The 15,302-nt window shown below is 37.0% G+C and overlaps 1 protein-coding gene across 5 annotated transcripts in view; it reads left to right on the top strand.

Annotated features, from left to right (window-relative positions):
• The window catches only part of LOC145688524 (uncharacterized), a 562,236-nt gene that overhangs the window by 488,166 nt on the left and 58,768 nt on the right, over positions 1-15,302 (top strand). For 3 of the 5 annotated variants that reach the window (XM_081762886.1, XM_081762889.1, XM_081762884.1), the window contains exon 1: positions 11,390-11,551. The exons of 1 other annotated variant lie outside the window; for it this stretch is intronic. In XM_081762886.1, coding sequence (XP_081619012.1) covers positions 11,526-11,551 — 26 coding nt within the window. In that variant the 5' untranslated portion in view covers positions 11,390-11,525. Of the gene's footprint in view, positions 1-11,119; positions 11,216-11,389; positions 11,552-15,302 lie in introns of those variants that run through there. One more of the 5 variants, XM_081762887.1, reaches the window with a different exon arrangement.

Raw genomic sequence — 15,302 nt, 5'->3', positions numbered from 1 at the left:
CCCCCACCCCGATCATTGCTTCCGATAGAGACACTGGTGATGCTCCATTTCCAAAGCTACATATGTTTGATTTTAAATACTTCAGTATCGTCTCGAAACTTTACACGAACATACTGCCTAGTTTCGAGACCATCTCAACAGTTAGCGTATAAATATATCTTTTCCGTCTGTCTGTAATAACGAAAATATTTTGTTCACGCAATGCCAACAGAAACTATTTGGTAAAATGAAGCAACGTGATAAGAAAAAATCCAAGATAAAACACGGTATGAGGGGATTCGAACCCAGACCTGCTACTCAGAAAACAGACACTTTACCGCGGAGCTAACTTACTACATTGAGTTCTGTTTGTTCTATTCTACTCAATATACCACAAAAGAGGCCAAATGAAGGCAAATCAAAAATATGGCAATTTTGAATTCAAGATGGCGACTTCTCCAATGATTTTCTCCTTCACTTAAACTGAACTACGTCCTTAATAACATAGCGAAACCTGGTTTACCTACCAAGAGCACAACTTACAATTTTCATGGTTACAAATTTTTGAGACGCCATTTTGAATCGAAGATGACGACTTTTCCAACATGTCGGATTTTTCCCCTCACATGAGCTGTACTCTACACACTTGAACGCAATTTCGTGATTCCACCATATCTACAAGTTGTGTAGAATTAGACGCCCCCTTATAACATTCCTAGCACTTTCTGACACCGAACATGCCTATTTTTTTCAAGTTTAAGGGTGGAATCGCAAACTACGCATCAGAATAAACATCACCTCGAAATTTCAACATCCTAAATACAGCCATTACAAATTTCACATTTTTTCGATTTGCGCCGCGAAACGTAAACGAACTTTAATGCTCTTTTTTCTATCATAAACTATGTTCCTAGCTTCACTGCCTGACAAAATATGACGTTTCTATGGTGTGCGGAACTACTCTATAAACCAGCATTTCGAAACGACGAAAAATTTCGACACTTCATTTGCATGGAAAATGTCGCCTTTTTCGTGATATCGGAATTTTCCCATTACTCACATCCCATGACGAACAAGTATGCAAAATTTGGTGTTTGTATGTTTTGTGGAAGTATGCAAACAATTAAGTGTATTTCCGACTTTAGAGGTATATAATTCCACGGACGCGGGCCCGCTACGTACCAGTACTATGTGAGCAGTAAGTAGGAAATCCAAAATCTAAGGAATTGAGTAGTGTAGGGGAACGACGTGAGCCTACTATGCAAAAGATCTGGGTTCGATCCCCAACAAGTTTTTCTCTCACTTTTTCTTTCTTTGAAAGTTTATTTTTATAGCATTGGTGATTGGAAATAAGCTTGACTTTATTATATACAGCATTTCATTCCAACCGGACCCGCAACTAAAACTATTAAATCGAAAGGGGCACTTTTCCAAGTATCTTATATATATTAAAATTATGTACGCTGCCGACGAGACAATTTTCAAAGGTGCCCATTTGTGTGTGTGTGTGCGTGCGTGTATGAGCGTGTGTGCGCAGTTGCGTACGCAGGAATTTATTTCGGGAAGGGCCAAACTCAATACCAGTGTATTTTATATTGAAATTCCTAAATTTGTCCCAAAAATTAGGCTAAATTTACTCAAAAGTTGGAATTTCGGTGGTGGTCCGGACCCCCAGGACCCACCCCCTGCGTACGTCCCTGTGTGTGTGTGTATTTCATTAAAATTAATATTTTATACTTTCCATTTGTGGTATTCACTTCAAATTTGGTATACGCATGTATCTTACCGAGGAACATAAAAGGGGAGAGAGATATTTTGCAATCGTTTCCGGTTTGAAGCAGACACTCTTGTCGCGAGACAAAATGTATTGTTGTCTTTTATGGACACTATATCGTGAAAATGATGCCCAATGTTTCTTTCAGACTCTTTTTGGGGGACACTGCAGCCTCAGAGCGCCCCTGGCGAGATCAAAATAATACGTTTATAATACAATAACAAATAGAATGTTATCAACAGTGCCCCCGGGGTAATAATCCCCCCCCCCCCCGATCATTGCTTCCGATAGAGACACTGGTGATGCTCCATTTCCAAAGCTACATATGTTTGATTTTAAATACTTCAGTATCGTCTCGAAACTTTACACGAACATACTGCCTAGTTTCGAGACCATCTCAACAGTTAGCGTATAAATATATCTTTTCCGTCTGTCTGTAATAACGAAAATATTTTGTTCACGCAATGCCAACAGAAACTATTTGTTAAAATGAAGCAACGTGATAAGAAAAAATCCAAGATAAAACATGGTCTAAGGGGATTCGAACCCAGACCTGCTACTCAAAAAACAGACACTTTACCGTGGAGCTAACTTACTACCTTGAATTCTGTTTGTTCTATTCTACTCAATATACCACAAAAGAGGCCAAATGAAGGCAAATCAAAAATATGGCAATTTTGAATTCAAGATGGCGACTTCTCCAATGATTTGTTTCTTCACTTAAACTGAACTACGTCCTTAATAACATAGCGAAACCTGGTTTACCTACCAAGAGCACAACTTACAATTTTCATGGTTACAAATTTTGGAGACGCCATTTTGAATCGAAGATGACGACTTTTCCAACATGTCGGATTTTTCCCCTCACATGAGCTGTACTCTACACACTTGAACGCAATTTCGTGATTCCACCATATCTACAAGTTGTGTAGAATTAGACGCCCCCTCATAACATTCCTAGCACTTTCTGACACCGAACATGCCTATTTTTTTCAAGTTTAAGGGCGGAATCGCAAACTACGCATCAGAATAAACATCACCTCGAAATTTCAACGTCCTACATACAGCCATTACAGATTTCACATTTTTTCGATTTGCGCCGCGAAACGAAAACGAATTTTAATGCTCTTTTTTCTATCATAAACTATGTTCCTAGCTTCACTGCCTGACAAAATATGACGTTTCTATGGTGTGCGGAACTACTCTAAAAACCAGCATTTCGAAACGACGAAAAATTTCGACACTTCATTTACATGGAAAATGTCGCCTTTTTCGTGATATCGGAATTTTCCCATTACTCACATCCCATGACGAACAAGTATGCAAAATTTGGTGTTTGTATGTTTTGTGGAAGTATGCAAACAATTAAGTGTGTTTCCGACTTTAGAGGTATATAATTCATTTGTACACATTAAAGTATGTCCAAATTTGAAGACATACATTTTTATGTCGTTTTGAGTCGTTTCGGGCTCTGTGTGTAGAGACGAGTCTGTGCTAATTAAGGAAAATGAAGGGTACCCAGTGGTCAATAGAATTTTATTTCAGTGTTACAGTAGTAATGCGCGAAGAAAAGTAACTCTGGTTTAGATCTTTCACAGGAAGATTCTGGGAATCTACAGGAGGAAAATGAAATGAAATGAAATTTTGAGTTTTACGCCCCACGGTTATGCCGGTTAGGCTAAAGGAGACGGTGATAATGAGTAATGAATGAAATGGTGGAATTAAGAAAGTGGGAGGAAACGGGAGAACCCCCAGAAAACCCACGCACACGGTGTTTGTCCACCACAAAGTTCACTTGGCTGGAGAATCTACAGGAGGAATCTGCCGGCGCAAGTTCAAGTGATACTAGTGGCCAATTCTTGAAATCCAATAGTGCAACTTTGAAATCCAATAGTGTGCTGGAGCCAAGACCAAAATATATTTAAACAAGAGTACCCGTGGTTAACTGTCTCCAATAAATGTGGCTGTGTAAGTTGTCATAAAGTTCAAGACTTGAAATTGTATTCAAGTGTTGGCGTATCGCTGCCACAACAATGGATTGCGGGTAGTGTTAACCCTTTCGGGTCTACAACAGAAATGCAACAACATTCATTACAGAAGAAAAGTTTCGAACATAAGAAAAGTTTTGCCCATTGCACCGCGGAAACGATACTCTTGAAGGATAAAAAAAAAAAAAAAAGCTTTTCGATAATGAAAGCAAATGTAGCTTTGAAACAATGTGTCGAGTTTTTCGAACAGTATCCCATGTTGCAAAACAAAACAGGCCGTTTCTGGATCATTTCCATTTAACAGATCTTCATGCTACCAACGGCCTTGATATGGGACGAATTTCACGCAGTAATGTTGTATGCGCGGATATTGTAAGCCAGATTATTGCTGAAATGAAAAGTAGACTTATTGAGAAAATTAAATGTGCTAAGGCCAAGATAGGCATTATTATTGATGAATCAACCACATTAAGTAACAAAAGCATATTAAATATTTATATATGTACGTGCGCGTATTCTGGATAGTGAAGGAATTGAGAATAAGGACAACAACTGTGCTGATGATATTTATATGTTCTTTCTAGAACTATTGGAACTTCCCGAATCAAAAATCAGATACAATGTACAACTTGTAGGTTTGGATTAAATTCACATGATGTTCTTCGCGACTTATGCAATATAAGGCAACAAGGAAGAGGGTTGTTACTGAAACTGTAAAAAGGTGTTTCGCCGCTCTTAACACCATACCAATTAGCAGTGCAGATTCTGAACTTGGTTTCAGTAAAAGGAAAATATAAAGGTAACCAAGAAATTTCGGTCGCTTTTTCACCCACCACCTTCCAACATCAACATATCACCTAATACGTACCTGGAAGATCAGAGTCCCCATCAGCATCAACGACCTTCTGCCAATGTTCTGGAAGGCCATGGATTCCATCACGGTAGAACTTGGTGGGCCGCGAAGCGATAAGAAGAAGTATCAAGTGCATTTTGCACCTCTACTAGGAATTTGAACTGGCTTCCTCTAAGCTGATTATCCAAGGAATGGAAGAGATAATAATCTGACGGTGCAATGTCCGGGGAGTATGGCGGACGCAATAATGTTTCCCATCCAAGGCGTAGAATGGTGTCCCGGGTAATCCTAACCATATGGAGCTTAGTGTTGTCCTGTAACAGGAGGACCCCTTTGCGATTCAGAAGTGCTAGCTACAGAGTTTTGAGTTTATCTTGAACACGGCTCAACTGCTGATAATACATAGTTGCACTGATGCTCTGACCAGCTGGTAGCAGTTCCCGATGCACGATGCTACGAGAAGTCCACCAAACATAGAGGAGTATCTTCATCTGGAGCAGTACTGGTTTCGGCTGTTTTGGAACCGGTTGATGGGATGCTAACCAATGGTGACTGCGCCGTGGAGCTTTGTATAGCACCCATTTATCGTTATATGTCAACACGCTGTCCAGAAATGGCTCCTTCCTCAAACGAGATAGCAAAGAAACACAGCCTCTCGCGTTGCCTTCTTGACTGCTCGCGTTGCCTTCTGGTCCGGATTGAAATCATGTGGAACCCATCGACCTCACTTGTAGTGCTTCCCAAGTTGACGGAGGTGCTGCCAAATGGTTTCTTCACTCACATTGAATTGTAGTCCCAGTTACTCACATGTCTGGCTACAGTTCCCCTCAAATGCCGCCTGAAGATCTTCATTTTGTACATGTGTTGGTCGTTCGGGTCGGGATGGGTCTTCGAGTGTTTCGTCACCGTCCTTAAACTTGTTGAACCACCGCTGCACTGTCCGCGTAGTCACGACACCGTCACCAAAGGTTTGGCATATCTTCTGCCCCTCTGCAGTGGTGTTTGACCCCAGTTTGAACTCATTCAGCATATAGCCCTTGTAATGCTCTGCGGAGTTCCCATATTCACTTGGTCTTTACGCAAGTTCACGGTGTAACTGAACTGCCACAACCAGATAGTACGTTGGATATACTCACACCAACAGCTGACCTTCGCGTTATCACCATTCGCATTCAATTCACTTTGTGAGGATCAATTGAACACAAACCTCCACAAAAAGCGACATAACTTTCTTGGTTACCTTTATAATAATCTCTGATCTTAGAAAGTCGCTACAAATTAATACAGTTTCGAGTATAATGTTTATGTCATTAATAGAGTTCCCTGTTCACATGTTAATCCTGAGCCTTATGTTAAGCCTTGGTGGAGAAGGAAGGCGCAGTGCATAAACTACAGAAGAATGTCGACAACGAGAAAATAAGGAAAATGCACCTTATAAGAAACTGTGGTGAATACTGTGAAGTTCAGGATGCCAGACTTTGTATGTAATAGAAGCCAGGTTGATAAAAAATAGTTTAATACCGTCTTGTAAAGTACAATATGTTTGTATATTTTTAGAGATCCACGCTTATGTAGAAAGAAGAAGAATTTTACACTTTAAGCTGACAGAAAATTCCTCTTTTTATTGTAAACGGCTCCACAAAATATATTTTTCTGTTCACTAGATTTGTATTATGTGCTGGTAATTATTTATCGGATATTGAGATGATTAGTAATGTTTAAAGTTTCCATATTATTGATAGAATAGAATACAATACAATGGAAAACAATATCCATTGAATATTTTCATAAATATTTATTTTTGTTAGGCTGGAGAGTAAAACATATTAGTCCTCTCTCTCTTTCTTATTCTAGTTTTTTTTTTCCACATCAATAACTGTGCAAAAGTGTCAGGAATACAGATGCTCTTTAGGGTTCTGTCAAAATCACTGTTCTAAAGCCCGTTATAGACGAACAAATATTCCACCATATATTGTATTAAATATTTCATCAAAATGGAATTTGAACGTGTACGATACCAAGTTGTATGCAATTTTTGGGTTGCTTTCAATATTTGATACCACTGTTCCATAATAGGACATGTTCTATTTCCATCCAACATTGTATCAAAGAAACAAATGAAGATAGCTGTACGATTGATCTGTAATTGTGTATTAGGCCGCGCCTCCATTGCATTCGAATGCGACTGCAAACGCGAATGCGAATTAAGTTGCAATATCCCTTTCAATCATTCAATGTGTAATATTTTTGCTTGAAAATTCATATCTTAAAGTTTTCAGAGCAATAATAATAATAATAATAATAATAATAATAATAATAATAATAATAATAATAATAATAATAATAATAATAATAATAATAATATCTATTAATTTCCTTTGTGTGCAAAATAGAGTGAATGTCGCTCCTGTTATCATTACGCTTCTGTGGTAACAGCTATTTTCACTTTAAAATAAGTTAACTAAATAAAATTAGATATTGCAAAATCAACCAACTTTCTAAGAAAATTTTCTCCATGTGTAAAAAACCCGTTTTTGCTATTTCAAACATATTAGTCAATAATTACATGTATTCGTAAAATCATTATTTGAGGAACAAAGAGGAAATATAAAAAATGAATAAAAAGTTGCGGTTCGTGTATTAATTAAATCTTCATATTTTAAAGAGAAAACAAAGAAAATTATACATATCTTCCACTCCAAGTTCTTTACGGGACCGCGGTGGCTCAGTGGCAGAGCGTTCACCTCTGGTACTTGGGGTCCCGGGTTCGATCCCAGCCCCCACCAAGTGAGTTTTGTGGTGGACAAACACCGTGTGCGTGGGTTTCCTCGGGGTTCTCCCGTTTCCTCCCACTTTATGCATTCCACCATTTCGCTCATTACTCCTCATCACCGTCTCCTTTAGCCTAACCGGCATAACTGTGGGACGTAAAACTCAAAGATTTCATTTTTTTTCAAGTTCTTTACTTACATCTGCCCATAATTTGTTCACGACGTGTCGTTTGCGGTAATCTGAATGAGCTTGGATCCACAATGGAACTTTAGCAAAAACGCAATTTATTAAAACATCAACATCTATTTCCATTTTTAACTCCGCACCTCGCAACGTTGTCTACTTTCAAGCAAAACGAACTTTCTTCTCTCACGTAGCGCTCAATTTCTCTGCAGACGACTTTCCATTCGCACGAATTCGGACGAACAATCCCAGCATGTTGGGATCGTTCGCATTCGCATCTTTTCGTCGGTTTTCGCAATTCGCAGGTCGGAACTAGTCGAGGCACTCCAATTTATTTACACGTGCTGGGAAATTCGCAATCGCATTCGGATGAAATGGAGGCGCGGCCTTACGTGGACACGTTAAGCAGTTGAAATTATTTTGATGCATACTAGCAGTATCCCGTTTTGTAAAAGTATAAAATTAGAGAATATTAGGGCTAAGTACCTCAGGTGGCCTCCCAAAATTAGTGTAGATTAAGAATATTTCGTAAATTAAGAAACATTTTTATTTCTTTTCTTTTCTTTTTTTTTGATTTAAATGATTCCTTATTATTTTGGTGCATGCCCAGATAATTGTGTACAGAATGATAATATGCGTGGATTTGATGCGTCTGGGATGTATTGTATTGTATTGTATTTATTTTCATCCTTTTTCATACAAATTGTTCACAACGTGAACGTATGAGTTGGACACGTCATAAGAACACTGAATGTGTACATATGTATAGATTTAAATCTACATGCAATATTAAAATAGTGTGAATTTATATAAAACAAAAAGGTACAATTTTTTATTATTCTAATTTACATACATCGATATAAAACAACATAACAGTTAATAAAACCTTACATTATAGATATACAAAATATATATACTTTAAGTATTATTTACTACAGGCAAGATATTATTCTACAGAATAGAAACAGTGCTCGAGTAGGTAGGACTTGACTGCTTTATTGAAACCAGATGTTTTGTTTTTTAAAGTGGAAGGAAGCTTGTTATAAATATTCACTGCCATAGGAAATGTACTATTCTTATGTACTTTTAAATGTGAGGACTCTACATGAAGGTCAGACGCTTGTCTTGTATTATGCATATGAATATCTGAGTTCAACCGGAAGGTGCTTGTATCTATCTGTATATCTTTTCTTACAAATTTTAGAATTTCATATATATATATATATATAAACATGGAAGAGGTAAGATTTCAAGAAATTTAAATAGAGGTGTACAAGAAGTTCGAGGTTTACTTCCGGTCATAAACCTTAAAGCTCTCTTTTGTAAAACGAATATGGAATTTAGCAGTGCAGTAGATCCCCAGAATATAATACCATATTTCACTTTAGAATGAAAAAGTCCAAAATAAGTTGTGAGCAGAACATGTTGACTGACACTATTTCGTAAAAGCTTTAACATGTAACAGGTTTGAGCCAATTTACTAGATAATTTTTGAATGTGAATTTTCCAATCTAATGTATCTGACACCCAAAGACCAAGAAATTTGATATCCGAGACGTAATTCAACGTTTTGCCGTTAATTGTTACACAAGGGCGTATTCTTATCTCGTTTTTCGCTACGTGAAAGCACATGCCAGCATGCACATGCACGAAGACTTTGTTGTGTTTAGTATTAGTTTATTTCTATCCATCCAGTCACTGATGGCAGACACGGTGGAATCTACTGCATTACATAACTCAACGTAAGTTTCTCCTATAATTAATATATTTCTATCGTCAGCATACAGAACAATTTTAGCAGAGTATAAACATTGTGGCAAATCATTTATATATATTAAAAATAGAATAGGGCCTAAGACGGAACCTTGAGGAACTCCAAATTTTAACTCTTTGGTATCTGAATAATATTTGCTTACTCCCTGAGTGTCTCGAGTTTGACAGTTAATTTCAACAGTTTGCCTTCTGTTGGATATATACGATTTAAACCACTCATAAGCATTTCCCCTAATACCATAATCTTGCAATTTTTTAAGTAAAATTTGATGATCAATTGTATCGAAAGCTTTGCTAAGATCAAGAAATATGCCGGTTGTATATTTCTTAGCGTTTATTGAATTTAAAGCAGAATAGAGAAAAGAGTAAAGAGCAAAGATGATGAATTGCGTGCTATCTTATTACATGTAATTATTACCTTACGAAATTTGTTCATAGTGTCTTAACGTAGAAGTTGCACTCATGGGTACAAATTCACTTTACGAGGACTTCCATTGCGGTATAAATACGCGTCGGATATAAACCATAAACAAGACTGCAGAAAATATAACTTGTGTTAGGCGGGCATTAAATGCTAGGATGGTATTTAACCGAGTAAATGCCAGGAGCAGAACAGAGGACCCGCAAGTTAGCGCAAGGATCGGTCCGCAAGAGGGAGGGGCGTAGGTGACAGGGGTGTGCGCGTAAATGGGGATGGTGTGAAAAACGCTTGGTGTTGCATTAAATCACATAGGTTAGAGAACGTGTAATTGTTTCGCAGGTAAATGTTTAGCAGAAGGGGTCCAGAAATACATAAAAATGCAAGATGCAAGATGTTAGACCTAACATAACCTAACCAAATCTAACCTAAAGTAAACTAAACTAATCTGAACTAACCTATAGTAACCGAAACTAACCTAATATTAATAGAAATAAGCGAAATTCTATCTTTTTTCGAAAATTACGCTGGACCTCTACACTATTATAATGTAACATAAACTAACCAAAACGAACCTAATGTGAACAAAAACTACCGAAATTGCAACATTTTTTAAAAGAAAAAAATAGCTGGACCCCTTCTGCCAAACATTGTCCGTTTCGTATTTCTGAATTACATTTTTGGTTTCCTACACAGAAAAAAAAGAAGCCTCCAGAATTTAATATCCTACAGAATCCTCTTTCATATGTGCTTCCTAATTTTAACTGTAAAACTATGTTTTTTATGACGAACTATTTATTCTTAATCAGTGCCTCAAAGTAACAGAAGTACTGGAAAATTAACTGAATTATACGAAATTTAAGCATTACGCTAGCAAATACAATATAAATTGAACAAGAAATAAAGGATGAAAACAAGAATTATTTGGAATTAGCAATAAAGGAAGAAAATGAGACACAAGCAATTGTGAGTAGTCGTTCGATTCATATATACAACCTTATTCATTATAGTTATTCGACAACGTATAAACACAAAACCACAACGTACGTTCAAGTTATCAAACAATTGAATCAAGATATATAAACAAATAAGCAAGATATTCACCCTTAAGTTTGATCGTTTATAATGGTTGAAAAAGTTTTAGCCAAGTAATTTAACAAAATTACCATCAAAGAAAAGTTTGATACAACATTTGATAGAAAACTACGACGGTGTCAGATCGGCTTAAGTGGTCATATTTGTTCCATACCGTCATCTCATCTGATGTCACTTTAAGTACTGTATGTAGTTATATATATATATATATATATATATATATATATATATATATATATATATATATATATATATATATATATATAAAACTTAAGTTATATGTAGGGGGCCCTGTGCTTTTAAGGACCCGCGCTAAGGGCCCTCAACTTGCCAGTCCGGCACTGGAAATACCTGATGAAAGAAATGAAAATATCATGAAGGTAAATATGTATACATAGACTAGGAGTGCGCAGTCTTCTGATTATAATATACGTGTTCCTTTTTCGATTATCATATAGTACCAATAGTTAATATACTCTTTTGATTTTCACACATCGCCGATTTCCTATTTTTGCTCAGAGGAGAAATGTGGGTATGTTTATGCATGAGCATGTAGTAATACCTCCAGATCGATATATCGTTACTATAGAAACAGACGAAATCGACTGTAAACTACTCGTGGGTTAAAAAAAAGAAAAAAAAACTAAAGGTTTGAACGTTTTAAGTTCGGAAATCTTAAATTTTTGTGAAATGAAGAAAATGCACTCAAAAAGTGGGTAAGTAATGTGTTGCTTGGGTGCAGGACATGTTTAAATACACCACAGCATTGAAAAACATTGGTAATTCCAGAGAATTGTCGTCACTAAAATTAGTAATTTGAGAGCCGCCAAACATTGCGCAATGAATATCAACATACTTATTTGATGCACTGATGTAGCAAGGGGAACTGACACTGCTCAAGTGTCCCTTAGTTTAGTGATCGAAAATGAATCCTGATTATAAACAATATGTCCCATTAGTGATCCCCAGTAATACGACTTCTTTTTGGGAAGATTCTAGAACACAGGTCCCCCCTCATATAGGTTAGAGGCTAGGTTGGTTCCTTTCTGCACCAAAGTTTAGTATTTAAGTCACATAGTATTGCCGAGCGAGCGCGAGCGAGTGAAGGCGGGTTAGAGCCCCGCAGTTCACGTTGGTTTCTGCCTTTATTACAGCTAAATTGGAAGGGGACCTGTGATCTAGAACCTTGCCCTTATTATTTTTATTTTTTAAACTAATCAAAAAAGTATTGTCAGTCGGGTTAAAAAAAAAACGGGTCGGGTCGGTTACGTACTATTCCATTTTAGGGGGCCACAGGTGCATTACGAAATACAAACTTGTCTTAGGACGCAATGCATTTTTACTGCCTTAGACTGTTACTAAAAGGAAGAATAGTTAACATTAGTGGGTGCAAATTCACTTCAGGAGTGCTCATAATAAAACACGAACCAGATAATTCATTAAATGAATCGTTTCCTAAGGAACTTGTTCGTCGCAAAGATTCCTTAAATATCATCCGGATCAGTTCCTCAGGGATCGAATCGGTCAGAAATCACGGTGGTTCTGATTGTAATGTTTTTCAATAAACTTCGCTTTTTAGAAATGCTGATAAATTTAAACCATACCTACTTTCTATCCTAACACATTTCTCAATGTATCAAAACTTGGGTTGGCATTTAATATCTCCCCCAAACTCCATCGACGGATCCGGGGCCAGTGCTTCGACTTATAGTGAGCCGTTATAAACGATTACTAGGAATCATAGTTAACAGTTCAAATAACACTGGATGAAACTCCCGGAACATCGATTCAAATAATGAATTCAATCTTACGCAATTCATCATTCAGTGTATTCAGAACTGAATATTGAGAACCAGGAATCATTTACAAGGGCTCACTATAAGTCCCAATACCGATTGCGAAAACATCATGGCACTTTACCACTAAATACATCACGGAAAAAAATTTCTTAAACAATGCAGGGACAGGAACCAATTCATCTAAACCGGTTCCCGCAGCAGTTACCAACAGCGAATCGATTCATTGGAGCAGTAATCAAATGCCTCACAATCTCGTAAGCAAACGGAACACACCGATCATGGAAGGTGTATTATCCCCATAACCAGCGTGCTCTGGTTTCTCAGCAAATGTTCTAGACAACTTGGCCAATTTGGGAGTAAAATCCTCGTAACCAAAAAACAATTACAAGGACCCAAATCCCATACTAAACCAATACATCAAAACACTCTTGAAAACAACTTCCTGAATTATTACGAGAACAGTTCCAGATGAGTCGCTTCGTAAGAACCTAACCTAACCAAATTTAACTTAAGAAAATCCTAGGCTAAGCTACTAGCTGGCAGAAGCAAACGAAATCACTGTTAATATTGTCCAATACTAAGCTAGCCAACAGGCTAATAAAGAGCAAACAGCATTGCGAATTATAAATACACAGAAACAAATCAAAATTACCCTAATCTAAACTTAAAACACATGAAACTTCTACAGAGTAAAAAAAAAAGTAAATAACAATAATAAAAACTCACCATTAATGACACAACACTCCAGCATGACGTAAAAAAGAGAAATAACATTCACCGAGAAAACCACCTGCACCAAATTTGGGCTTCCACAAATATTAAGCAAAATGCAAAATCAAGTTCTCAGACCTATGAACAAACACCAAATTCTGCTTCAAATGGGACCACAAATTTCCAACATTTTCAGTATGAGCATCACTATAAGCGACTGTAGTGATTGCAAGAAACCACATACACGATCAAACGACTACTGTCACCAAACCTTCGATATAAAGTGAAATTCCATACTGAAACAAACTACACAAGCTGAAAAACGATAAGAGTTCACATCTGAATTAATATATTCATTGAAAGCCAATGAATTAACTTCCATAAGAGGTTCACTGAGAGCAACTCGTGATTCATCTATACTCGCCATATAACTTGCCCACTTCAAGACACCACCAAAAGCAGGCGAACAGTATTTCACCAAACAAGGCATAGGCGAACGAGCTGACGAGAGCTGGCATAAAACAGCAACGACATCTAGTGGGAAAATATAAAAACTACCTCCATGTGAATTAGGAACAGTAATGAACACTGGTAATCTGCCCAAAGTAAAGACTTACCCACACCACACTCACCCAACCCGGGGAAAAAAACTCGCACATGTTTGCAGAACAATCATAACCACTCGATGCACTTCGTGGGGGCGCGGTGGCTCAGTGGTAGAACGTTCACCTCCGAGGCTTGGGGTCCCTGGTTCGATCCCAGCTCGCGCCGTGTGGACTTTGTGGTGGACCATAGTAGAAATAAGATAAGGTAAACCCACGCGCAGTCTGCCCGTTCGCGTGACGTCACCTTCGACACCAAATCACTGACCCTCCGAACAAGATGATACTATTGTCGCGCCCTCTCAGTTGACAGGTTGCTAGCTGTATTTCTATTGAAGATTTTCTACGTTTTCTTTGATTTTAACATTTGGTTAACTTGTTATACGCTGTTGTGTATGACATTTTCTATGTATAAATATTGTATTTTGTACTGTACAACTCATCTGTATTTGTTACATTGACTCTAAAAGCTTTAAAAATACCCTCATGCGCTGTGTATGGCTGTAAAATGAACACAAGAGAAAAGTTGGTGAAGAGAATGCGAAATTCCATTCATTTCCAAAGCAGGAGGATTTAAGCAATTGTTAGAATTTTACCAAATGAATGAATATACTGTATACAGTAACACAACATATGTGTTCTTTGCTACTACCACTTTAAATACTACTTTTGGCATTAATTTGCTTATTATGTAAGAGAATAAGTCCTGACTGACTGATTGATCAACGCCTAACAGGGCATAGTTTTTCTTTTCTTTCTTTTTTTGGAAATCCAAAGGGAAGGAGAGAAAGATGAGTGGAAATTATTATCTTAAAATCTCTATACCTTGGAATCTTTGAATGTTAAAGACATGAAGTTTGGTATTTGAACTTCTCATTTAAGACAATTATACACATTTTTTAGCGTTTTGTGATATTTTGCCTAGACGAGAAGGAAAAGAAGTGGGAATGAAAGAGAGGTGGGAATTACAATTAATATAATAAGATGTCCATATCTCGGAATCTCTTAAGCTTAAAGACATGAAATTCGCTATTTGGACATCTCATTAAAAATTATTAGATATGTATGTAAGCGTTTTTTGATATTTGCTGTAGAAAGAAAGAAACCAGGGCGGTTATAATTGGACAGCCATGTCATGAAATCCCTTAATGTTATTGGCATGAAAATTGGTGTTTAGGTTTTTAATTTAAAATAATTAAATTTGAAACAATTAAAGACATGTTTCTGCGTTTTTTAATGTTTCCTTAGAAAATAGAAAAAGGGGTTGGGGTTGTAATTGGTAAAATAAAATGACCATTTCCCGAAATCCCTTAAGAGTATAAACATCTTAATTAAGTATGTATTTTAGCGTTAAA

This window comes from Thermobia domestica, chromosome 6 (assembly GCF_964235325.1).
Source record: "Thermobia domestica chromosome 6, izTheDome1.hap1.1, whole genome shotgun sequence".
In the NCBI taxonomy this organism is placed as follows: domain Eukaryota; kingdom Metazoa; phylum Arthropoda; class Insecta; order Zygentoma; family Lepismatidae; genus Thermobia; species Thermobia domestica.
This window is presented reverse-complemented; position numbering and strand designations above follow the sequence as displayed.